Source organism: Hydra viridissima, unplaced genomic scaffold, assembly GCF_058129835.1.
Source record: "Hydra viridissima isolate aposymbiotic clone 2 unplaced genomic scaffold, HvirCarnegie_v1 scaffold_6, whole genome shotgun sequence".
NCBI classification, from domain to species: domain Eukaryota; kingdom Metazoa; phylum Cnidaria; class Hydrozoa; order Anthoathecata; family Hydridae; genus Hydra; species Hydra viridissima.
This window is the reverse complement of record NW_028324305.1, coordinates 773,314-798,288: the sequence shown is the minus strand read 5'-3', so window position 1 is coordinate 798,288 and position 24,975 is coordinate 773,314. Positions and strand designations below refer to the sequence as shown.

The 24,975-nt window shown below is 27.3% G+C and overlaps 1 protein-coding gene across 2 annotated transcripts in view; it reads right to left on the bottom strand.

Annotated features, from left to right (window-relative positions):
• Positions 1-1,923: 1,923 nt before the first annotated feature.
• The window catches only part of LOC145190010 (vacuolar protein sorting-associated protein 41 homolog), a 24,708-nt gene continuing 1,656 nt past the window's right edge, over positions 1,924-24,975 (bottom strand). For both annotated transcript variants that reach the window (XM_090089585.1, XM_090089586.1), the window contains exons 3-33: positions 21,791-21,943; positions 20,879-21,130; positions 20,676-20,740; positions 20,438-20,519; positions 19,859-19,925; positions 19,674-19,732; positions 19,253-19,303; positions 16,992-17,118; positions 16,726-16,787; positions 16,500-16,610; positions 16,022-16,083; positions 15,861-15,942; positions 14,766-14,858; positions 14,510-14,581; positions 14,350-14,405; positions 14,223-14,270; positions 13,317-13,413; positions 13,134-13,175; positions 10,412-10,462; positions 10,064-10,123; positions 9,896-9,973; positions 7,127-7,181; positions 6,983-7,047; positions 6,750-6,825; positions 6,329-6,390; positions 5,900-5,974; positions 5,746-5,789; positions 2,654-2,709; positions 2,459-2,503; positions 2,297-2,379; positions 1,924-2,158 (exon numbers count right to left, since the gene is read on the bottom strand). In XM_090089585.1, the coding sequence (XP_089945711.1) occupies positions 2,099-2,158; positions 2,297-2,379; positions 2,459-2,503; positions 2,654-2,709; positions 5,746-5,789; positions 5,900-5,974; positions 6,329-6,390; positions 6,750-6,825; positions 6,983-7,047; positions 7,127-7,181; positions 9,896-9,973; positions 10,064-10,123; positions 10,412-10,462; positions 13,134-13,175; positions 13,317-13,413; positions 14,223-14,270; positions 14,350-14,405; positions 14,510-14,581; positions 14,766-14,858; positions 15,861-15,942; positions 16,022-16,083; positions 16,500-16,610; positions 16,726-16,787; positions 16,992-17,118; positions 19,253-19,303; positions 19,674-19,732; positions 19,859-19,925; positions 20,438-20,519; positions 20,676-20,740; positions 20,879-21,130; positions 21,791-21,943 (2,391 nt within the window). In that variant the 3' untranslated portion in view covers positions 1,924-2,098. The remainder of the gene's footprint in view (positions 2,159-2,296; positions 2,380-2,458; positions 2,504-2,653; positions 2,710-5,745; positions 5,790-5,899; positions 5,975-6,328; positions 6,391-6,749; positions 6,826-6,982; positions 7,048-7,126; positions 7,182-9,895; positions 9,974-10,063; positions 10,124-10,411; positions 10,463-13,133; positions 13,176-13,316; positions 13,414-14,222; positions 14,271-14,349; positions 14,406-14,509; positions 14,582-14,765; positions 14,859-15,860; positions 15,943-16,021; positions 16,084-16,499; positions 16,611-16,725; positions 16,788-16,991; positions 17,119-19,252; positions 19,304-19,673; positions 19,733-19,858; positions 19,926-20,437; positions 20,520-20,675; positions 20,741-20,878; positions 21,131-21,790; positions 21,944-24,975) is intronic.

Sequence of the window (24,975 nt, the reverse complement as noted above, 5' to 3'; positions counted from 1 at the left end):
CTTAGTATTTATTTTGCCATTGATATACAAGTGGCATTCATTAGCAAAATGGAGTCGAAGTGGTAAGTCTGTTGCTTTCAACTCCGGTAGCATGATAGGATGAAAAGATATTTTAAGGATTTTAGTATCATCAGCAATTTGTTGAGTGAAGCAGCATCCTGTCTCCAAAGCTATACGGTGCAGTGATTCCGTCATAACAGATGTTCGTTCTTCTTCTACAGATAGGGCGCCCTCATTTCTGCTGGTCGTGAACACTTTCATAATTGCATTTGATGATGAAAATTCTGTCTTCCATAGAAAAATTCTTCATGACTGTATTCTCAAAAAGAACATTCTAGAAATGTTGTTTAAAAAAAAGAACATTCTAGAAATGTTCTGATTGGCTGTTTAGTAACAAACAAATGAAATTGTGAGTTACTTATTGAACATCCTGTATAAAACCTGATGCAACCTTGTTATGACAATTTAAATTATTTTAACTAAATTTTAGAACGATATTTTAGAATACTATTCTAAGGTATATGTACTTTGATATTAGACGTTAAAAATGTTATTCCTGTATTAGATTAACTTATTTTACTTTTTGATTCTTATATAACAATCATATATTTCTTTGAATTAATGCTTTATATTAAAATTTTTGCGAAATACCTTTGCGACCATAAACAGTGGTGGGGATCTGTCAAGTATCTTCATAAGCTAGGCTAATATCGTCCAGCTATTATCAAGTGCAGAAAGGACTGTGGCAAAGAACTTAACATCAAAAAGTTACAGCCAACAGCAAAAAATGGTGGCTTTTAAGTTTCAGGATGCCATATGGAGCGATGGTTGGTCAGAGCTGGTGGAGTCCCAAGGTAATATCAATTCATCGTTAAAGACAGAATATTTAAGATTATTGCATGAGACATGGCAAGAAATATCTCAAGAAGATATTCGTGAATTCATTTCTAGCATACCTAGAACGGTTCTAGCATTGAAAAATGCAAACGGGATGTCAACTAAGTATTAATTATTCGAATTGTAATTTTAAAAAAATCTTTTTTGTTATATCATTTGCCATTTTCAAAAAGAAATTTAGTTCATTGAGTGTCTATTCAATTCTGTCGTGTCTGAATGGATAGGTCTATATGCATCATATATGCATATGTTCATATTATTATTATTTAATTTATGCATATTATTTGATTTTTTACTATTTACATTTTAATAAACTTTTTACGACCTTAAAAACTTCTCATAGCCAATTATTATAATGATATGCTATTTATTTCCAGTATTTAAAATTGAAAAACGATTTTTTTTACCACTGGAATTTCTATTTCAACTTTGAAACTTATTACTGTTTCGGACGAACGAGCAGAAAGATTATTCCAACTAAACTAATAGCTTATAACAACAACAACAACAACAACTAATAACATTAAGAGGATTCTGAAGCAAATAAAGCGAGAACGTGAAATTAAACGTCAAGTAAAAACTATTTATGTCAGTTCAAAGAAAAATATGAAGTTTATTTCTTGACAATCATTTTTATATGTTCACGGAATGGAACTCAAAAACGCAATTTTACATTTTTTTTGTACAGTTGCATTTTTTTATGACCCAAAAAATGAAGTTTACGGGAAGCATCGATGTAAATGAAACTTAGGAAATCCGAACCTTTGTAAAAAAAGTTATAAAAATCTTTAACTTATATTTATGCTACTTAAAATAATTGTCACTAAATGAAAAAAAATTACTACTAAATCAAATTTATTACTGCTAAATTAATATTGTAAATTAATATTGTAAATTAATATTGTATAATAGAAAGCGTTTAAATAAATCATTTGTGTGTACGAAATCCATTATTTTTAGATAGCATTTTATCTATATACAATAAAATAATAATAATAAAAATATATATAATAAAAAAATATATATATCGAGATATAATTTATAAAAACCACGAAATTTTCAACATCTTCGTTTTGTGTTTTTGTGAAGTTGCAAAACGTGACACAGTCGAAAGGTTTTTCTCGAAAAAAGAAAAGGAAAAAGTTCTTCATTTAAAATGAGAAAACTTTTTTTTTTTTTTTTTAAGTGATTTTTCCAGATTTCAAATATTTTTCTTTCTAGCAGTAGACTTCCTTGAAGCGCACATGGGACAAAATGGCTCCTGAAGAAACACCAGTAAAATACAAATTGAATTTAATACATCCTTTTTCAAAAATACGAGAAGAAAGAAACACCACTAATTCAAGTCTTCATTGTTTTAAAACATAAAAAAAAGAAATTTAATTGAAAATTTTCTCACTGGTTGTCTCAACTGTTGAAGACAAGCCTCGTGGTAGGTGTGTTTACAAAAAAAAGTCACAATTGTCGATGCTTTTCGATTATCTAAAATTTAAAATCTGAAACATTTTATTTTTTCAAAACCAATCATTGTAAAAACGAAAGTGAAAAATGAAAAAATCACCTTCAACGATTAACTTTCCTTGACAAGACGAACAATTGTCGACATCTAAATGCAGAAAAATATAACAAATAAATATAAAATTCCATCGTTGCTATCGTTTAAATCTCTGTCTTAGCAGTAAGTTGGCAGTCAGTTTTTCTGTTTCATATTCACATGATTTAAAACCAAATATAAAAAAAATTCCAAATTAAATACCAAATATAGAGAACCCTTTGGCAAGACTTTTGACTTGCTTGTCATACAAGGCAACACTAAATTAAAAGAAATTGGAAAAGTTAGTGAGTACGTTCAACCATTAAGCAGGAACTTTGAGGACGTTCAACCAGTGAACAGGAACTTTCGTAGCAATCAGAATGAAATGAAAAATTTAAAGAGATCTTCCCTTTTTTCATGCCTTTAATGTATGCAATAACTAAAATAATTAAAATTGAAAAAAGATTTGTTATGAATTTGAATCAGCTTTATTTACAAGAAAACCATTTAAAACAAACAACAACTGGAACAGAAGTAAAAAAAAAAGTTTAAAAATATATACTGCTTGAATTTATTCTGCGATTACATGGATTAATGCAATTAATCCTTGTAATCGCAGATTACTTTTTCGTATCAGCCACATATCTTACTTTCATTGGATTGCCCCTAAGTAGCTGTGAAAATTGGTCACTATTTTTTTACGGTTCAACGAAAATTCCGGTTTCTTATTTGGTTTCAGATAATTTATCTTGGCAAATGATTTTAACTTCATAAAATCTAATTTTATATACAATTATGGAATCAGTGCGTGTTTAAGCAACCAAAAATTGGTTCCTATTTGACATTATGTTATCCTATCTCAAATTGTGTGTATCAAAAAGTGCTGTCTGCTCTAATGTCCCATAAGATAAGGCAAGAAAGATGTTTAGCATAACCATCTTTCATTCCCTACAAAAAACCAACCAAAAAATTTTTAAAATTTCAGATTTGGTTAAATATTATCACCTGGTAGATACAACATATTTTTCAAACTCATAAATATTGATTATTCAAATAAATAGTCATTAAATTTTTCTAAATCTTAAATGAAACCAGATTTTTGGAGTTTAATTCATGTGCTTCAGCTCATTGTCTTGCATAAATACTTATTCTTAAGGCATTTCGTACTCAACCCAGGGTAGCATGGTATTTTGTACTCAACCCAGGGTAGCTGGTATTTTGAAGAATATCTTCTAGAGGTATTGAGTCATAACAACTTTATTCGAAAAATTTACTTTTATTTAAAATTACTGCCCTTACTCCATATTAAAAGAAACAGCCCCAAATACCAATTTTTGCCTCAGAAGTGACGCTTCGTTTTGATCTGACGGTTGTAACTATCTTTTTTTCAGTTGTTTCACATTTCAATTCAAATCTCAATGTGTTGGCAACCATGGTAGGTGAACATTCAGCAATATCCTGAATTTTCAATAAACGTTTTCCTCAGTGAATTGTTTTCCGCCATCCATTTTTTTAAAATGTAAATTTCAAGTTTCTTTCAGCAAAAAAAAGTTTATCAGTTAAAGTAACTAAAAATTAAAAAAATCAAAACGCACATCGTTATCATTTTTAATTAACATCGTTATTATTTTTAATTAACATGAACAATGAAATATGGATATTATCAATATATTCCCATACAAGGGACGTGCCGAACACCGAACCCGAATGTTGGGGCAATTTCCAAATATATTTTGAACATTTATTTTGAAATTTTTCAGAAGTGAAAGCAACCTTCATGACATACATAAGTAAAACTTGCATAACAAAAAGATTTCAAAGCCGTGGACAAACCTAAAGAATTTATATTGAATAAAAAGTAAACATGTTTTTTTTTTTTCATAAACATCAGATTTACAAAATTTTGTTTGAAAAATTAAAAAATATGTAAGTAAGTGTAAATTTAAAGACTGGTTTTAAGTCAATGTCATGTTTTATACATATAGTAAAGCTATGTTTACATTATCCAATTTTGTCGCAAAAATCCTCCTAAGATATTTTAGCTTGTTGCAGAACTCTTTCAACTCATTTTCACTAATCATTTAACACAGCAGCAAAACTTTGTTATTGCATATGTCAATGCATAATTTGTTAAGTTTTTGGCACTTGAATTTGGAGGATTCAAGTATTAAATTATGTCATAACATTTCATGCATTTAGTCATTTAGTCAACTTTTTATCTTATACATAAAAAAATTTCCGAATGAACCTAAATAAACGTAAAAACAATTGAAGCATTTGATAGCAAAAAGTTTCAAAGCTAAATCTCCAACTTATTCAAACGTAGTTTCAAATACACAAATGATAAACAAGAAGATTGAATAGTATTTAAAGTTCCTCTTTAAAATTGAAAATCCTCTTTTATGGTGGAAATATTTCAGAGCTTCTTTATGACTTAAAGAAAATGGTTCTTTCAGTATTATATTGTTCAAAAAAAACATCAATAGCCCCCCCCCCCCAATCTCCCCAAGGGGTGCTAAAACTCACAGTTCTAACAATAGTAGGGAGCAACACAAACTGTTTATCTTTAAACTTTATGAAAATAAAGTTGATTTTTAAAGTTTTGATTGGATTATTTAACCTCAAATTCATTTAAGAACATTACATAAGAAACATGTTTTCTTAAGTCTGATCTCTAAGATAAATACATTCTTAGTTACACTAAAGTATACATTAATACTAAAATGTCATTAAATTAAAACCTAATTTCAATGAAAACCACTTGTAAACTAAAAAAACCTTCCATTGATGCAGAGGTAACATTTTTGCACAAGACTATTACCAAGGAGACCCACAAAACTTGGTGCCCTGAACACCCCTAATTTCAGTGTAAGTTTATTCAGGTCATCCTTGATATGTATGGACTCATGTGGATATGGTTACTGCTACTTTTTTTAAAACCATAAAAGCATTAAGATAAATAAGAAAGGTTTCAGATTACGGAAGTCTGTGAATAATATTTTAATGACTCTTAGAAATAAGTTCTTTAGCTGATGCTACAAATAATATTTTTTTAGTGAGTAAAATTTTACCTGTTCATAAATTCTACTAAAAAACAGAAAAGTCTGTACTTTTTCAGCTACTACTATTTTTTTGAGCACAGCTGTAAGATACTTAATAAAACATGCTTCGCTTTATATGAACATAAAAAGAAAGAAATATTAATGACTATAAAGATTTTAGTTATTTTCAATAAAAAGAATAAAAAAAGTTGTTGTTGTTGCTATTTGTTTATTTTCCTTATAATAATACTTGAAAGGAAAGCAGAAACTTGCCTGTCTTTGTCTAAAATGGTTTTACATCCTTCATGCAATGAAACCTAATTATCGATAATTTAAAAAAATAAAAAAAACAAATTAAAAAAAAAGTTAAGAAAAAAGTAAAATGAAGTAAAAGGTCAGCAAACTGCATTAATATTAAAATGTTTACTTGTAAATTGTAGTCATGTAAAATCTTCACTAAAGCATCTCTTAACCCAGGAATCTCCATCCCTGGTTTGATTTTCTAAGAATAAAATGTTTCTGTAAATGCAGTTTTTTATTTCTGTAAAATTCAGATAAAGACCCACCTACAGAATGAATTAATTTTGTATTGTGAAATAATTTTAAATGAAATAACTTTGACTGTAAATGATATTTTTATTTCATAAAAAAAAAAAAAAAGAAAAAAAAAGAATGGGAAACTTTTTTATAGAAAACTAATTGCACTAATTGCACTAATTACACTAATTACACTACTTGCACTGAATATTAACTACATATGTATTAGTTTTTCTATAAATTTAAAAAATTTATAGAAAAAGCTAATACGTATGTATAGATCTAGCTAATATACAGTAAACAAATAAGAAATAATTACCATGATAAGTTTCTTTGGATCGACATGAGTACCAATGTTGATCAGTAATTCCTTTATGAATACTAAAAAAATAAAAGTAAAAGTATTCTTAAAACATTTCATTAGGAATGACACTATAAAATTGATAACACAACACACGCATTAGTTTAATACACAATGACAGCTAAAACATTTATGAAGAAATTTCATTTTTTATCTATTTTTATTATCTACATGAAGTTCAAAAGAATACAGAATTCATTCTTACACAAATATATCCTCTGATTCAGTTCCAGGTTTAATTCCTGAAATTGATGATGATGATGATGATGATGATGATGATGATGATGATGATGATGATGATGATGATGATGATGATGATGATGATGATGATGATGATGATGATGATGATGATGGTAACAAGTTTAAAAAAACTAATAACCTGGTTTTGAAAGAGATTGGGCTATTAAGTCATCCCAGAGATCTTCGTCATTTTCTTCCTTGGCAAAATCAATTGCCTAAGAATAAAAATACAAGAAAATTGAATACAAATGAAAGAAATTTTCCTGTTATCATAATTCATCAACGAACATCATGAACATCAATGAACACCATGCCAACAAAAGTCAAAGAAGACTCAAGCATATTTGATTCAACCAAACAAGTATTAACAACCTTTTGGATATTATGCATTTTATGAATGATAAGTGAAAGGGCTTTTTTGTTATTTCCCATTCTCCCTAATAAAAAAAAAAAAAAAGTTACATAAATGCTGTAAATTATCATTCAATCTTTAAATTAAATTAAATAGATTTGTACCATGAAGAAAGACCATCTCTGGAATATAATCTCTTTCTTCACAAACTTTAAGTGCCTAGAATGTTACATCCATACAATGTTAGATACATACATATAAGCAGTGTTAATACAGTAGCAGAACTTTGTAGTGTTTTAGCATGTTTTTAAAATAACACAATCCTATTACAATAATATAACTATGAAACAAACAATATAAAAATAAAATTACCAATCCTTAAAAAATTGTTTTCAAAGTGTTTTTTAATCATAAGGAGAGTTAGAGAAATGTTTTTGCTGGTGTTCAGACTCTTCAAATATTTTCCAGACCACTTAAACACATTAGATTTTTTCCAATTGACAATTAAAATGTTGTTTAAGATGTTATTTTTTTAGCATCATGATTCTTAGCTGAGCATCTTCTTTGATAAAAATTGTTATTTGCCAATTAATTCTGATTTGTTCATCACAAGCAATCATTCTTGCCTTAATGAACTTAACATTTGTTGATAACACAGGAAAATTAAAAAGGTTTGTTGGAAAGACAGCATACGTAATGTCATTTAATAAACATTTTTTAGTCAGTACTGTTCAGTATATCATGTATTTACATATATATTCATATAATTACACTAAATATATGTAACATATGAAGACTCTTTGCTGACAGAGAAAAAACAAATAGAATCATAAACTTCACTGCTTCCTTATGAACATATATAAAATTCACTTGCGTCATTTTTTTTTAGAAGGAGGATCTTTAGTTGGAATACGAAACATAATCATGATAGTATATATTATATACTATCATGGTTGTAATTATGACTCAGATTTACTTTGAGGAAAGATGATCACCTGATCACTAATCAAATACTTTACAATATTAGGATAATCACCTAATATTGATATCAAAAAATTAAAATAATATTATATGAGGCATTATTTTAACATCTTAAGACATTCGTTGGTATTTAATTGGGCATTTTTTTTTTTTTAAATTTCAAGTCCTGTAAGTTGAAGGGATTTTGTTAACACAGTAGTTATTTTAGTCAACCAGGGAGTTGAATGATGAGTATGAAAAATACACAATTAAGAAAATATTTAATTATAAATCTTTGCAAACTTTTTATTGATGTTTAAAATGCTGCCAAGACAGTTTGAGATGATCACCAACCAGAAAGACTTTATCCAGAAGGAATACTCACCTCCCTTCCTTTCAATCTTTGTCCTTGTGCCTAATTTATCATCCTGTTATTGGGGAAGACTGGAGGGTAAGATAAGCAATTTTTCACTTAGATTTAAGTTAAACAAGTAAATTTTTCTTTATTAAAAGATGTTTTCTTTACTGACCTCACAAAATAATAACATGTTTTTCAAGACCAAAACATGAAAATATTTTTCTTAACATTCATTTAGATATATCAATCATACAAAACTAATGTAACATTATTCAACCAAACAAAAAGAAAAAAATCTTTAACAACTAAAAAAATATCAACTTCTCATTGTTCCACCTATCAAGCTTTTTGAGAAATATGAAGTATGTCTCCCTTCTTGCAGCTGTCCATGGTAATTTTATTTTTGCTTTATTTCTCTTTCTTTAATGCTAATTTTTAATTTCTGGGAAAGATTACTAGAAAAAGAGAGGCTGTTTGAAAACATAAAAATGATTTAACAATATACAACATGGTGCATTAAAATTTTTGAGGTTTAGTCAAAATGTCTTACACTGTATGCTATACATTTTTTTTTCATTAAAAGGTTATGCTGCTTTTGTTTTTGTTACTGAATGAATTCTAATTATTGGTCAAATGTAAAGATTTTAACCTAAAAAATTGTAAACAGGCATTGTTACGTTTTAAATGCAAAAAGTATTCAGTGTTAAATAACTATAGTTAGAAAAATTTGGCTTCAGACTGCCAGTGACAATGCTACCTATCTCTTTAACATTCTGCTTATTCTGCTCAGCCAGTCTACTTTTATTAAATTTAAATATTTAGCAAAGTAAAATAAAACTGACAGAAACTTGATTCCCAAATTTTATTTGATCAATTCATGTTGTATGATTGTATGATGTCAGGAAACCAAAGATTATTTAGATAATTGAAGTATTGTTTACAGACAAAATGCAATATTAAGGAAAGCATTTCATATTTGCATACATATGGAAAACACATGTTCAGTAATCACATCTCTCTCTCTCTCTCTCTCTCTCTCTCTCTCTCTCTCTCTCTCTCTCTCTCTCTCTCTCTCTCTCTCTCTCTCTCTCTCTCTCTCTCTCTCTCTCTCTCTCTCTCTCTCTCTCTCTCTCTCTCTCTCTCTCTCTCTCTCTCTCTCTCTAGCTGTTATGCAAATTTTTGTAGTAAGGCAATTTTTATATATTTTCAATATTTTAACTATACATTTTCAATTTTGCAATAACTTTTTACTACCAAATTTTGATAGTGAAGACATTAAAACTTTTAAGAAGATAGCAAATTTGATTTTTTCACGGAACAACTAAAAGCCAATCAGTGTTTCGGAAATATATTAGTATTTAACAGTTTTGTAGCTTTACCATTTTATACTTTTACTGTACTAGTTTACCAAATACTTTTATCAATGTAAAAACTTTTTTTGGGTTTGGAAAAAATTGCACTCAAAGGATCTTCTTTGTGGTAATCTTCATTTAGACTCTTTTTAGTGCTAAAAAATCCAAAACTTGTCTACAAACTGAGGTCTTGAGTTCTGAGTTCTTATAGGCTCTCTGTTTTTCATTTGGATTTTATACTCACAAGAAAATTTAAAACAAACCTGCTCAAGCTGATAGTAGTTACTATTTCTTAAAAATGGTTGCAGTCGATCACGCTGAAACTCTGCATAAAGTTTAACCTAAAGTTAAATGTTTAAAAAACATTTCTTAAACTAAATTTAGAAAAACAAGTAAGCCAAAAGTTCTTAAAATGATACCAAACCAAGTACCTGTAGGTGGTGGTAATCTTGGCCAGCATGTGGATCCTTTACAAACAGTGTGTGCAAATACTAAATTATTAAGATAAATATTCTCTAACAAATCAAACAAAAGATAATTTTAATGTCGCAAAGCAATTAAATAAAGCAAAATTTCGATAAAGAAAAACTATATCAAAATCATTAACTATTGTATCATTATTGTCACATTTGTAGAAAAAATAATAAATTGCTTCAATAATTTTATGGTGTTGTGCAATAAGCAAAAAAAAAAAAAAAAAAAAAGATAATTTTTTATAAAAAAGTTAACATTTCTTGTTAATTCAATGAATGTACTTTGCATATTCAGAGGTGAATTACCTGATGCAACAGCTTTTCATTTTGAGAAAGCTGTTTTACAACAGCATCCACCTAAAAAACAAAAAGAAAAATTAAAATAAACACACTGACAAGATGTAATCATGAACACAAAAAAAAAAAAAAAAATTGTTTTTAAGAAACATGATAGAACATTTGGCCACTACTGTACATTTTCTATATACTTGCATAAATTAAGTTCAATTTAGTTTAATAAGTTATATAAGTTCATAAGATTCATTTCCAATTGTTTAAAGATGGATTTCTGCATAAAATATAGGTTAATTATCTATAATTATGCTGATAATTTGTTGTTTTCACAAAACAGACAAAATGAAACGGATAATTTTCTGAAAATGTGACTACTCTCCATACTTGCAAGCTTAAATAAGTTTGGTAAATTAAGAGTGTTAGAATTTGGGGGACTAAGAGGAGTGATTTTAATGGGTATTTAAGCTTTCCCAAAGATTGAAAGAAAAAAAAAAAGGAAAATCATAAAGACATTTAACCAAGACAAGGTGACAGAGGCTCAGTATGCAACACTTAAAGTGCAAACAATTGCTTGCATTTCAGGCTATTTTTCTTTTTATAAACCTTTATGCCAACCCGTATTTCAATATGATGAAGCTGGTTGTAGTTTATGAAATTATTTGTAAAAATATTCTATTTTTATTGGGGACATTAAAAATTCAAACTTTCTGCAAACTTATTTGTTTGTTGCAACTGCTTTTAATATTTGAGTGACGAAGGATATTATAACTTATTGTAAATTAACATTTGTTGATAAGATGGGTACAACATAAGAGTTTTCTAATTTTTAATACCAATTTAGAAAAATTTTAAGTGGAAAATTATGGTTACAGGTTGGCGGTGATTTAGGCAAAAATATTATGAATTTCAATGTTACAATTTACATTATTAGATTTTAATAGAGGATGCCTATAGATATAATGAAAACATTTTTATTTTCAACTTCTGATTTAGGCTAGTATACTAACAGTAATCATACTTGTTATGTGTAAAGATAGCAGTTATGATTACAAATACCCATATAAATTAAATGTTTGAATGCAATGAAAAGCATTTGCCTCTTTTATAGGAAGCATTAACAGAGACAAATGTTATATTAACCTTCAAAGTTCTTCATTCACCATTAAAGTATAAAATTAATAGATTACATAATAAAAAACCATGTGGTTGCATAATATTTAGCAAAACAGAAGAAGGTATTTTTGAAAACTATCTTATGGTCATATCTTCTTTTGGATTCCCAGTAGATTATTATGATTTCTTCAGCAATGCAAAGTCTTATGCAGATCATAAAGAAGTATGGTTAGACAATTTACAGGAAGCCTGATAAATCATTCCAAAGAGAAGTAAATAATTGACTATCAGATTTGAAAATAACATTAAAAAAAAAAGGGCAGAAGCAGGTGCTACTGTTATCAATAATTTGCACTGCAATTACTAATACTGTTGTTGACAATTTTTGATAATATTACTGCTGAACTGGACAGGGTCCTTCCATCTAGTGCTACTATGACTCAAAGAGTAGGTGTTTTTACTACAGCTCTTTTTCCGACTGGTGAGAATCTTTTTTATTGCCCGAATTTAGAAAAATTCCAGGTACACATATTCTTACTGGAGGCAATTTGTCATCACTTGTTAATTCACATGTTCTATAATTGTTTAAAGAAAAATTCATTGCACTTTGTCCAAATTCAACACTTTGATAAAGCAACTTAACATGCATATATTTGACTAATGAAAGCTCAATAGAGGAAAATATGATCAACCTGGTAAGAAAGTGAAAAAGGTTATTAAAAAGCATCTCTTCCAAAAGACCAGTTTCCAGCTCAAAAATCTCTTTTAACTTTTTTTTTTTCTCAACTTAGCCAAAGTCAGCACAACTAAAGGGGTGATTTTGATGTTTAATTATGTTTAATTGATCATGCACCCATCTATTAAAACTAAATCTACATATTAATCATAATTAACTATTTTTTGTGAGAATGATAGTTCCTAATTTGACAAAAGTCACCTCATTTTACAGGGCTTTAATTTTTATTGTCAATATTCAAATTTTAAAATGATAAATCATATTTAATAAAAAGTAATTTTAACACTATTTCATCTTGAAACTTGTTTTTGTACTTCTCATATCAAGCAGTTCTACTCAAAAGTTGCTCACTTTTAACGTTTAAAAACATAAAAAATTGGTGGGCAATCAGCAAGAGCACATTACATTTATTTATATTCAGTTTCCACAACAATTTCTTTATTATACTCTGGCAATTTCGATCAGAATATTTTCTCACTCATTTTTACAAGCAACAATCAATGACTCTATCAATCTTTTCAATGAGTAAATATTTATTATTATTTTTATTACTTATTACTTAATTCACTTGTGATTAGTAGTTTATCAATCTAAAAACAATGTAAAAATTGTGAAATACTAAGCACCAAAACTTACTCATAGTTAACATTATATTCTCAACATGCAGCACTGTCTCACAGTGGTGGAGATAAGAGTTAGGATAGGGTAGAATGAACCCAATTTCAGTTTTTGTTTTAAAAGAATTTTAATTTTAAAAATTCAAAAAAATAACTTGATATCAATTCAAAATTTGACATCATTTGTTAAAAAATTTATTAAAAAATTTATTAAAAAATACTAAGAGAAAAAAATAAAAGTTCAAAAATAAAAAAAAAAAAAACTTACAGGAAATTGTTCCATGTTCTCAATGAACATCAAAAGTGCTTTCTTTTTTTTTTTTAAAAAAAAAAAAAAAAATGCAAAACTAAATAACAACAAACATGACTTCAACAACTTTTTAAATATTTCAGCAAATGATTTTAAATTCAGTTCTATGAACAATTGTTAAAGCAAACAGAATTAAATTACATCTGGTTCAATTTCCATGAGTTGCAAGCACTTGTCCTTTACCCACAGCATCAAATTATGCTTCACAATCATCTCAAACACACCTGGATGTCCCAAACTAAAATGTTTTGTAAAGTTTTGACTTATTATTTTTAAACAAAATGTTTTTATTTAATTTAAATGCATTTGACAAGCTTAAATACTATTTTAATAATCTGAAAGACATAAGATGTATATAAAAATAGTTTTTTTCAATTACATTTATGCCAGTAATTATTTGAATGTATATAGCTTTTATTATTGAAACACTGGTTTAGAGTACCTTTGTTAGCAACAATACAATTTATGGCTAATCTTATGCCAGGCTTTGTACAAAGATTTTTCTTTCCTTGTTTAGTTTAATAAAGCACAGAGAACTGGAAGACAAGAGTGTACGATATCAGTAGATTAAGAGTTGACAAGAATAAAAAAGAAAGGCCACAGAAAAGAAAAAGACAAAAGGAAGAATCAAAAAAAGGAATTTTAACAACTCCAACTTCAGAAGAAACCAGATGAAAACAGTGGAACAGATGTTGAGGATCGAGTTAATGATTTTTGTGAGACATTCAACTTATCAAAGGTATCTTTAGCTCACTCTTTACTATGCAAGCAACAGTATTTAACATTATGAATAACGTGTTATAAAAATGTACATCAATTAACAAGAAAAAAATTAAGTTACTCATTTTGGGTTCATGATTTTTTTTCTTTTACTAAAAAACTTTCCTAATTTTAGCTAAATTTAACTGAATCTTATATTTTTTAGTAGAGGGGCGCTATATCAACAAAAACTGTTTAGTAGAGGGGTGCTAAATCAATAAAAACTGTTTACAGAAATGAAAAACATAAAATTAATCATTAAGAATATAAATTTAAATTGAAACTCACGTAAGATAAATTCTCAAGGCTTCACCAAACTTTTTAACATGTAAATATCTTAAAAATGAAATTTAAGAATTAAACAGTTGAAATAATTGTCAAGCAAAAACTTAAAGTAAAAAAAAAATAAACTTACAATGTAGCAAGTGATTGCAACAAAAGAGATTCATTAGGTGATTCACGAATTTTTTCCTGTTGTAGAAAAAGATTTTATAAAAAAAAATAAAACAAAAAAAAAGAACTACACTTAAATTATAATAGTTTAAATACTAAAAAATTTAAATAAACTAACTTACTAGTAGTGTAGAAATTATGGCCTGGCTGTTGTAAAGACTAACAGGCCAATCAGTAAGCAACTTGTAAAACCCCTTTAAAAAAATTGAAATAATAAAAAAAGAATTGCAAGAAGAATTCGCAGATGGAAATAATATTTAAATTCACAAATTTTCATTTATCGGATTATAAAAGATTGTTAATTCAAAATAAAAGAGCAACCAAAATTTGTTTTTGTTGCTTTCTACTGTAATTATAAAGAACCTCTCAAACTATTACCTCATAATCTGTGTGCAAATATTCGTTCAACACAAGCTCATATAATGCATTGCTTAATCGTGGATTAGTACGAGGGATATATGGAGTAATGATCTAAAAGTTGTGACAAAGTTTTATTTTAAATAATTGTAATTCTTGCTGCATCAATGGTTTTCTTTATTTTATGAAGATAATGATTATGTAATAATTTGTACTAAATTATGTAATAATTTGTACTAAATTATAGAAATAAAAGACGAGCCAATTAATCAGATATCAAAACTTGGTGTTCTGATATCTGATTAATTGGCCTAATATACAATTTAAGGCAGAAAGACTGCCATGTTTTAAGTCATGCCACTCAATTAAAAATTTTACTAGTTTAATGTTTGGTCATTCTCAGCCTCTGATAGAACAACTTTTGTTTTAAGTATGGTTTTTGTAACTTGCCACAGGGTCATACAGGAAGTAAAGAGAGGGTTTTATGTAAAAAAAAAAAAAAAAAAAAGCTTTTTCCTGTTATATCAGGTATTTTTAAGACAATAACTGATGGTCTCTCTGGTTCACAGTGTATAATACTTATGAATAAATACTTTAAAATTGTCCATTAAATTATTCTATCACAGCATAAAAAAAAAAGTTGTGAAATTCAAAACAACACAAAGCAAATGCTACTTTCAATTAAATCACAAAAAACTCTTGTAAAGGGTATTTTTTTTTGTGTGCCTTTTCTGCATTTCTCTCAAATAAAAAGCTTACAACATTAAGAACAAATTTTATTGTTTTAAACTAAAGGTTTTAATGTTAAAATCCCTGCAGACTGCAGATATTCAATTTCAATTTGATGGTTATCTTTTTTAAAGATGGCAGGTAAACTCTGGATGATTGCTAATATTATTGTTATTTCTAATTTAGATTTCTATTGTTGTCTATATTTTTATTGCTATAAATGTTAAAATGATGATACATTGAAGAGTTTCTCTTACTTTAAAAGAAACATTAGTAAAGTATAATGTGGTAACATTCTTCAGCCTTTTTTTTTTTGTTTTATTTTTGTTTTAAAACCTAACATTATTTTATTCTGTTTTTAATTTTATTTTACACTTAAGCTTTTACTTTTAACTTTTTCTTTTCCAAGAATTTATACACTTCTTCTTCCCATAATTCTTTGCTTCTACTAAGAATACGATCACACAGCCTAAAAAGAAATTGTAACTTCCTTCATTCTAATAAAATATTTTAAAAACCTCATCAAAATTTATTATCAATCTACTTACAAAGCTGCTTCTTCAAATTTATTATTTTCATGAAGGAAGCTGAGATAAGCCTTGCCAATATTCTAAATCATAACAACACGTTCAATAACCTGTTGATTCTTTATCTTTTTAGGTAATCCTAGCTAATCCTTTAGTAAATCTAAAAGGTTTTTTAATCAATTTTAGCAATCTTATAAACTTTATTTGCATAACTTATTTGAAGATTTAAATTCCATCACGCAATACATTATTCTATCAGAAATTTAAAATCCTTAAAAAAAAAAGTGATTCTAACCTGAAAAGAAATTGTTTTTTTTTACTACATTTAAAAAAATTTTTTTCATTTAAAATTTTTTCTTTCATTTAAAATTTTTTTTTTCACATTCATTAAGTTAAAAAAATGAATAAAATTTTTACATTTTAATGCAATTTTTATTTATATTTTAAAACTTTTAATTTGTACTTTTTAAAAAATTGCTTAAAAAAAATCATCACTGACCAACACAGAGTATTGCTTCAGCTCTCTTTGCCTCTTTTCAGCTTCATCTAAAGCTTCTTTAAAGTTTTTTCTTTCCACAAGCCAATAAATATGGTCATCTAAGTCTCTTGGCTGTAAATGCAAGCAAAAAAAAAAAATTCATACTTTTTAATGCTATTGCAGGAAATAACAATAGAACAACATTTATTCAATACTTCACTGAAAAAATTATAGTAGCAATACATACACGCGCAATGACAATATCTTTAGGACTGACAATATAGAATAGTTTCTCCTCTTCAACATGCTCTAAATAATTTTGATTATAATTACTATTAGTAAACTTTTTTTATAACTGAACATTTAAGTAAAAACAGTATGAAAATTTTACCTTAAACTGACTTTTTTGTTATTTAAAAATTCAAAGTGATCATTTATGGAACTTTTACATCAATTAATAAAGGTTTTAAGAAATTCAATCAGACACTTGATAATACAACAAAAAAAACTCACCTAAAAAATAATTGTTACATTTGTACTCCTCAAAGCCACGAACAGTAAGGGAATCATTAGATGCTTCTTCATATCTATACATTCCTTCAGGTTTTATAACTAAAAATTGTGGGCGTTGTGCATTGCCCTAAAAAAGATTTTTTTCAATGGACTTTTCTTTTTCTACTTATTTAGATGAATGGCCAAAAATACAAAAGTATTAAAATGTTACTGTCTTAATCTGTGATTAGCTTCTAAAAACATAAAAAAAAAACACTATATTTCAAATATGAAGAGAATTGAATAATATTTAGAGTCCGCAAAAATATTTAGAGTTTACAAAACAATACCATTTTTTAAAATACGTAATGTTTTCTCATGAATATTTTTTATTTTCATTTAGAAACTTTTATTGTGTTAACTCAACTACAATCCATATAGAAATAAAGAAAATCTGTGATCTCTGTCTTTTTAACCTTGAAATATTTGTTGTAGTGAATGAAATATGTTTGGAGCATGAATTAATTGGAGCAGATGTTAAATTTAAAAAATTATTACACCTGAGATACCATCACCATTTTCTACAACTTATTCTTGAATTAGTTTTTAATGAGTGAATACCCTTGTTGTCTACGCCAAACATTTTAATCTTCAGACACTTCCAGCAACACTGGGGACAGTTGAATGTGGTAAGTACAATACTGAAATAATACATAAAGCAGTTGTTAATGCACTAAAGTATGTAGGAGATGATATTATCAATTTTACTAATGAGCAACTTCAAGATACCAAACCCAGGACTGATTATATGGAGTCTCTTGAATAGATAAGAAATATTATGCTGAACAAATTCCCAGAGGCACTATCTATGATATAACTGAATATGCAGAGAATGACTCTGGACATATAGCCAAAAATTTGGATGCACTCATTCACATACCATTAGAACTTTTGCCAAGTACACTGATATCAAAACCTAGACTGGCATTGTCTTTATTGCAATTTTCAGAGAAAATCAGTCAATTTTGTCAAACTGGACTCTTTCACCAATATTTCTTTGAACCTTTGGTCGTTTTTTATTGTAATCTATCAGTCTGAGTACAAAAATGACAAAAGCAATCAACAGAAACACAGGCAGATGCCAGAATTTTTGGCCTGGCAGTCAACAAAGTATCTACAAAGAGGATAGTAATAAGAAGGGTTAATAATGCCATTGATCAACATTATGCCAAAACTGTGACCGACTGCTACGAGGCCCATGACAGCAACTTTGTCAAAAAAGTTCACAATCCACCAGCCGTGCTGGAGTGTCGTCCAATCGAAGACTTTTGGGCTATTTTGAAAGGTAAATTATATGAGGATAACTGGCAGGCAAAAGACGAGAAGCAACTACAAACCAGAATAAAGCTTTGATTGAAAAAAATAGACTGACCACATACTTTTTTTTGGTCAACTCATTTTAGAGTTGGCTGAATCTGAAAAAAATGGTTGAAGACAAATCTAATTGAAATAAAGAACTAAAATCTCTATTTTTATTTAATCTATAGCTTAAAAACTGAGGGGGTAATTGCCTTAAAAGTCATTGTGGATTTTTTGTAACCACCCATTAAATATCAGAGACTGGGGACTATTTAAAATAGAAGACTTTATCTTCCAAAACACAATGCTTTTCTTCCAGATGCCTTAAATATCTATTAAGTTTCTGCTTGTTTTGGGACATTCCAGAAAATTACAATAAAGTAGTAATACAATGAAGGCCTAAAAATTGTTCATTAGCTGCAAGTTATTAATGACAATTCAAAAAGAGAAGTTGCTTTCATCAAACAACACAATACAAATTATTACAAATAAGTAAACTGATTTTGTCTTACAACTTAAAATTTCAAAACTGATTTTCGACCTCTAAATGTTTATCAAACATGTTAATCATTTTTTTGTGTTTTTTTTTTTTTTTATTCAATAGAACCAAATTAGAGCTTTGAGAATTTAATGGCAATGCATATATATACTAGTTCTTGAGTTTTTTCTCTGCTTTCCAGTTTTCTGAATCATCCCAATATATTCTAACAAGCACCTAATAGGATTGATTACATATGGAATTTGAAAGATACTTGGACTGAACTAGAAGTATTTTTGAAATTCACCTCAAAAAAGCTTTGAGTTGATACTTTTGATAAACTATAAATTTTTATTTTATATAAATTTAAAAACAACTTTTTTAACATCTTCTTGCAAATGATAACATTTTCACTATTAATTCATCAACTTTACCCATTATCTACCTTTGCTGGAGCAGCACCATCTTCTTCATCAAAAGAGTATGCTAAGACAGCCTAAATCCAAAAAAATCTTTTATTTGTTATCATATGTATATGTATGTATGTATGTATGTATGTATGTATGTATGTATGTATGTATGTATGTATGTATGTATGTATGTATGTATGTATGTATGTATGTATGTATGTATGTATGTATGTATGTATGTATGTATGTATGTATGTTTGTATGTATGTATTATGTATATATATATATATATATATATATATATATATATATATATATATATATATATATATATATATATATATATATATGTATGTATATACATATGTATATATATATAAAGATCTTATATATTTTGTAAAAGATCTGATATATTCTTTACTTATGTAACTATTTTTTACACTTTGAATATATTACCATTTCATTCCCAAATGGAGCGATTCCTGATATAAAGAACTCCATTGAAAAGATATGCGCTAAACACCAAGTTTAAACCAATTTAATTATAACAACCCATTCTTTGACAAAATGATATACAAACAGAGCAATTTATTATTCAAAAGTCTAAGAACTTTATTGAACTACAAACACAATTATTTTACCAATCTCAACAAAGTGTCGAGGCAAACCACGCACATCATTTGCAGGCCTTTGTTTTACAACGCAAACCTAAATAAAAATGACCAACATCATTAATAATGTTATAATTGTTATAATAAAACCTTTTTTTCATTAATTCATTTGGGTAAAAACTTTTTGAAAAGCAATCTAAAGAATTTATTTAATAAATTTCTGTGAGGCTAATCTCATTCAAAACTTAATATTGAAATTGGTTTACATACTTCATGATTTCATTTTCTATGAAATTAGTTTTATAATTTTTTAAATTTATCTTAACATCAGTCAAACTAAATACAAAAATCATTTTCAAAATCACTAATTTTGTTTACTCGATACCTTTAAAATAGAATAAGTGATATATTACAAAGCAGCCAATTATTAGAATTAGAAATAAAAAAAAGACAAAAGGAATAATTTTAAACTTAAAGATATATATATATATATATATATATATATATATATATATATATATATATATATATATATATATATATATATATATATATATATATATATATATATATATACACATATATATATATATATAAACTAAAATTTACTTTAATAGAGTTTCCCCATGCCACAAATAGAGAAACATCATCTTTCCAACATAGATTACAATTAAATAACTCATCTCGTGCACTAAAAATAATTTCACAATTTTTTTATTTAGAGTTAATAGATAACTGAAAGTTATGATTAAGAAAACAATCTTTGAAAAACAAGAGTTTAAAATTAAACGACTTTTAGTACAACTTAAAAATCTTTAAAAAATTTAAAAAGAAAAATTAAATAAACCAGGCAATATCTCTAGATATGTGCGTAATTCTTTCTTTGGCATTAGTGTCATAAACTTCAACACCCTAGAATATTTGTTTTCATAACAAAAATTAATTCTACAAATCAAACTGAACAAAAAGTTTAAATACCTTAAAATATAAATACAGTTTCAATTAAAAGCTTAATTTAATAATTTTTAATAAATTTAAATTTATGAAAACCTCAGCATTGGCCCAGGCAATAAAATTCTTCTTCCATTTAATTGAACGAACAAAACCTTCTCCTGAATGCAAGATAGTTGATTTGTTGCGCAACCAGCCTATTTCATACAAGGTTAATTTTTCACCAACCCCTATTACATACTGCTTGTTTCCTCGCCGTCCAAAATCAGGATGCAAACCAATAGCACGAATTGGGCAATCAAACATGTGTTGAATATTGTTTTCAGTTGTATACAGTCCATTGATAACAACCTATAACAACAATTTTAAATTTCAGATTTTTAAAGAACCAGTGCCATGGTTTAAATTCTCCTCAAAATTGATAATCTAAATTTTTAATTGGAATTTAAATTTTTGATGGGAAAATTTTAGATAAATAATTTTTTTTTCTTTTTTTTTAAAGAAACTAAAGTTAAATTTAGATTAATGAAATGCTCTTTCAAACCACTGTAAAAATTACATTGTTTTCTCAATAATCTAAATTACAAATAAAAAAAAATAAACACATTTAAAAGGAAGATGAAATCTTTTTTTTTTTAATCAAAATTGAAAATTTAATTTTTATGATGATGCCATATAATTTTATGATATCAACATGTTTAAAAATTGTCTTAAGCCATGTAAAAACCATGTAAAAAATTGTTTAAAGCCATGTAAAAACCATGTAAAAAAGGAACTAATATAAATTTATTTATAGAAAAAATAATTGTTTGATGCAAGATATTAGAATGGCTAATTAAATATAAAATATATAAAATTAAAAAAAAAACATAAAAAATAAAGTTCATCAATAGCACAAAAATAAAGCATTTATATTTAAAAATTTATATTAAAAAAAGTACATAAAGTAGATATCAAGGAGTGACATTTCTTTTGCAGAAATCAAAGGTAAATTTTGAAAAACCATCTTACTCTGCCATCTTCAGAGCAACTTGAAACAAAATCTCCATTATCATCAATAGCTATTTGATTTACTGTTGTTGTATGAGAAGAAAATACTTGAATTTTGTTTCCTTGATGATCCAAAATATGAACTACTCCAAAGTGTGTACCAAGAGCCAAGAACTAAAAAAAAAAAAAGTAGATCTAAAAAGATTACTAAAGAGATTACTAAATTAGACAGGGTTGGAAAAAACCCAGCCCAGCGAGTGTCTTGGGGTTTTTTAAAATTAAAGTTTTTTTTTTTTCTCCTAATTTTTGATCCACAAATGAACCAATGATACTTCGGTTTTTATTTTTAGATTTAAGATTAAGATTAAAATTGAACCTTTAAGTTTGATCATTTTGAATTGAAGATCAGTAAAAGAAGCAGAACATATTTGTATGAACATCTAGAAAAATGCAAATAAAGAAAGGGCAACTGTTATGAACAAGAACTTGGAAGTTCAACAACATTATTTTTGATGTGTCAATAATGTTAAATTTGTTTCGGAAAGAAACTTTCTGCCCTAAAAAAGAAATCTTCTAGTCTGAACAATTTTGTTTTTAGAACTTCTACTTATCAGAAAGACTCTTTAGATAAGCAAGTTGTTCGCAACATGAGAACAAAAACACACTGGTTATCTGCCATGATGGGTGGTTATTTGTCAAAATGACTGGTCAAGCAGATTGCATGCTTAGAGTCTTACAAATGAAATACAATATTTATTCCAAAATCTGAGGAGAGAGAACATAAAAAGGGTACCTGGAAACATTAGGAAACTGATTGACATTTGATTATATAGAGAAGCCAATAATGTTCTTAAATGAATGAAGACATTTGAAGCTGTTCTAGATAAAATGCAAGGAGACTTTTACCATCTCTTTAAAGCTGTTCACATCTGGTACTCACTGATGAAAAACAATCATCTGGCCCACTACCATGATGCAAAAGTAAAGAGGTTTGGAGCAGCTATGCAACCATTTCATTTTTTGGCAAACATGATGGATCGCTGCTACCTTGATAAGTGGAAGGCATAAGTGGATCAAGTACACAAGAAAGTGGCTGGTTAAAAGAGACCTGCACTTCATTAGCTTACTGTATAAGCTAACTCTTAAGGATCATAAAACAATCCCTACAGGTATGTTTTTCTGTTTGATGGAGAAAATCTTACTCCATCTAAATGGTGGTCTATTGTAAAAGAAAAGTCAGCTTTGGTCACTGAAATTTTATCCAAATTTTGAATTTTTGCATTCATGCAATCATGTCCAGAGGTGGTTCTCAATATTAGGGTTCATCTGAACAAAGATCAGGAATCATTTGCATTCAAAGAAAGCAATCAAACTTGTAAAGATCTAAGAAGCTCTCTATAACCCTGATGATTAGGAAAACGTTTTAAAAAATAAACAATAAAATACAACTAAACCAAAGTAAAGTCTGAACGGAATCAACTCTGCTGTGAACAAGAATATTACTAAAACTAAAATATTAATATGCTTTTAGTTCACCTACAAGACAAAGACGATTATTCAGACATTATTGGAGGCTTGAGATTCAAAACATGATTTAAAAATGGCATTTCTTAAGAAAATACAAAAAATTTGTAAGATTTTTTAACAAAGTAATACATAAATACTTTTTGATAAAAATTAATGCATTGAAAGGATGCAGAGGTTAATTTAATTACGAAGGGATTGATGTTATTGTAATAATATTGGGTTAAAACTGCAAAAATACACTTTTTAAAGTTTGAAGTTTGATTTTTATGAAAAACTTTAACCAAAAAAAAAACAACACTTTTTGGTAGGTTTTTTTAGATGGGTTTTTAATGCAAACCCTAAAATTAGGGAATTGCATTCAGAAATCAGTTACAAAATAGTTGTCAATATTTATGCTGCTGGAATCTCCTAGACATCAACTTTGAAAAATTAACAAAAGATTAACAAAAATAGTTCGCTAATTCTCAAACATTTTTTATGTTCTTATATACCACTCTATATGAACTAAACCATTATTCTAAAATGTACAAAAAAAAATATCAACAATTAATGTCATGAGAAATTGTCCCTATTCCCAATCCTCTTCCTAATGTTATCTTTAGATAAACAAAACCATTCAACAAGCTGTAAAGAATGTGCCAATGATTTCAGTTATAGAGGTAAAGAATAAAGTTAAGTGTAACTTTTTAGGTAAAAGTGATGGAGCTATTGACATAGCTTGAAAATTTTCTGAGAGGACCCATCAGAGTTTCTTGTCTGAGCAGGCAAAAAGAAGGTATTAGATTTCAAATTACAGTAGACATTGCTAAAAGTCATCAAAAACATTACTTAGTTTACAAATTAAATTATTTTAAGTCTAGATAATTAACATAGTAAAAGAAATGGATTAATTTTATTTGAAAAAATTATTTGTTAGAGATCTTTTTTTTAAGATACAACGATATGATACGCAACACCACAATCTAGATAAATGTATCAATTTTGTCATGAAATCTTGAATTTGAAAAGAAATTAAATTTTGCATTTTTTTAAGTTTTAATAAAATCAATAAAGAATTTTTCCAAGATGAAACACATTAATTTTTCACAATATGCTAGTTCATAAAAAATAACAAAATAAGATAACGCAGTTATCAACTTACTTTTTAACAGATGCATTAATTACTCAGTTTTACACTAAAACTTTATTTTATTCATTTAAAACTGTGAACATTTGTGCAGAGGTGTGGAAATGTTCCTAGTTTTAAGTTAATTGGTGCAGTTTCAAAAACAATTGAAGTAAAAAAGCTGGACAATATAAAATTAAATGTGTAGCCTTGAGAAGTGGTTAGCATGTAAAGTATATAGAAATCATTAGAAAGGGTTAAAAGATAAACTAAATCTGTTACTTGTTATCCCTGAAACTGATTATCAGAATCATAATAGCAATATTTACAAAAGTGCATAGCTTAAATCCTCTTGACAATATTTTAAATCGATCATATATTAGAATAATCATTTATATAATTAATGATGCCCTCTGAGAAACTTACTTTTAGAAAACCATCAACATTATTGAACCTTCTAATATATTAAGTCTTTATTTGCTTAACATTTGCTACCAATACATATTCCTGATTGACAGCCATCAACAATTTTCTTGAAAACATTCTTTTAAATGAACATAGACTTTTAGTGAAA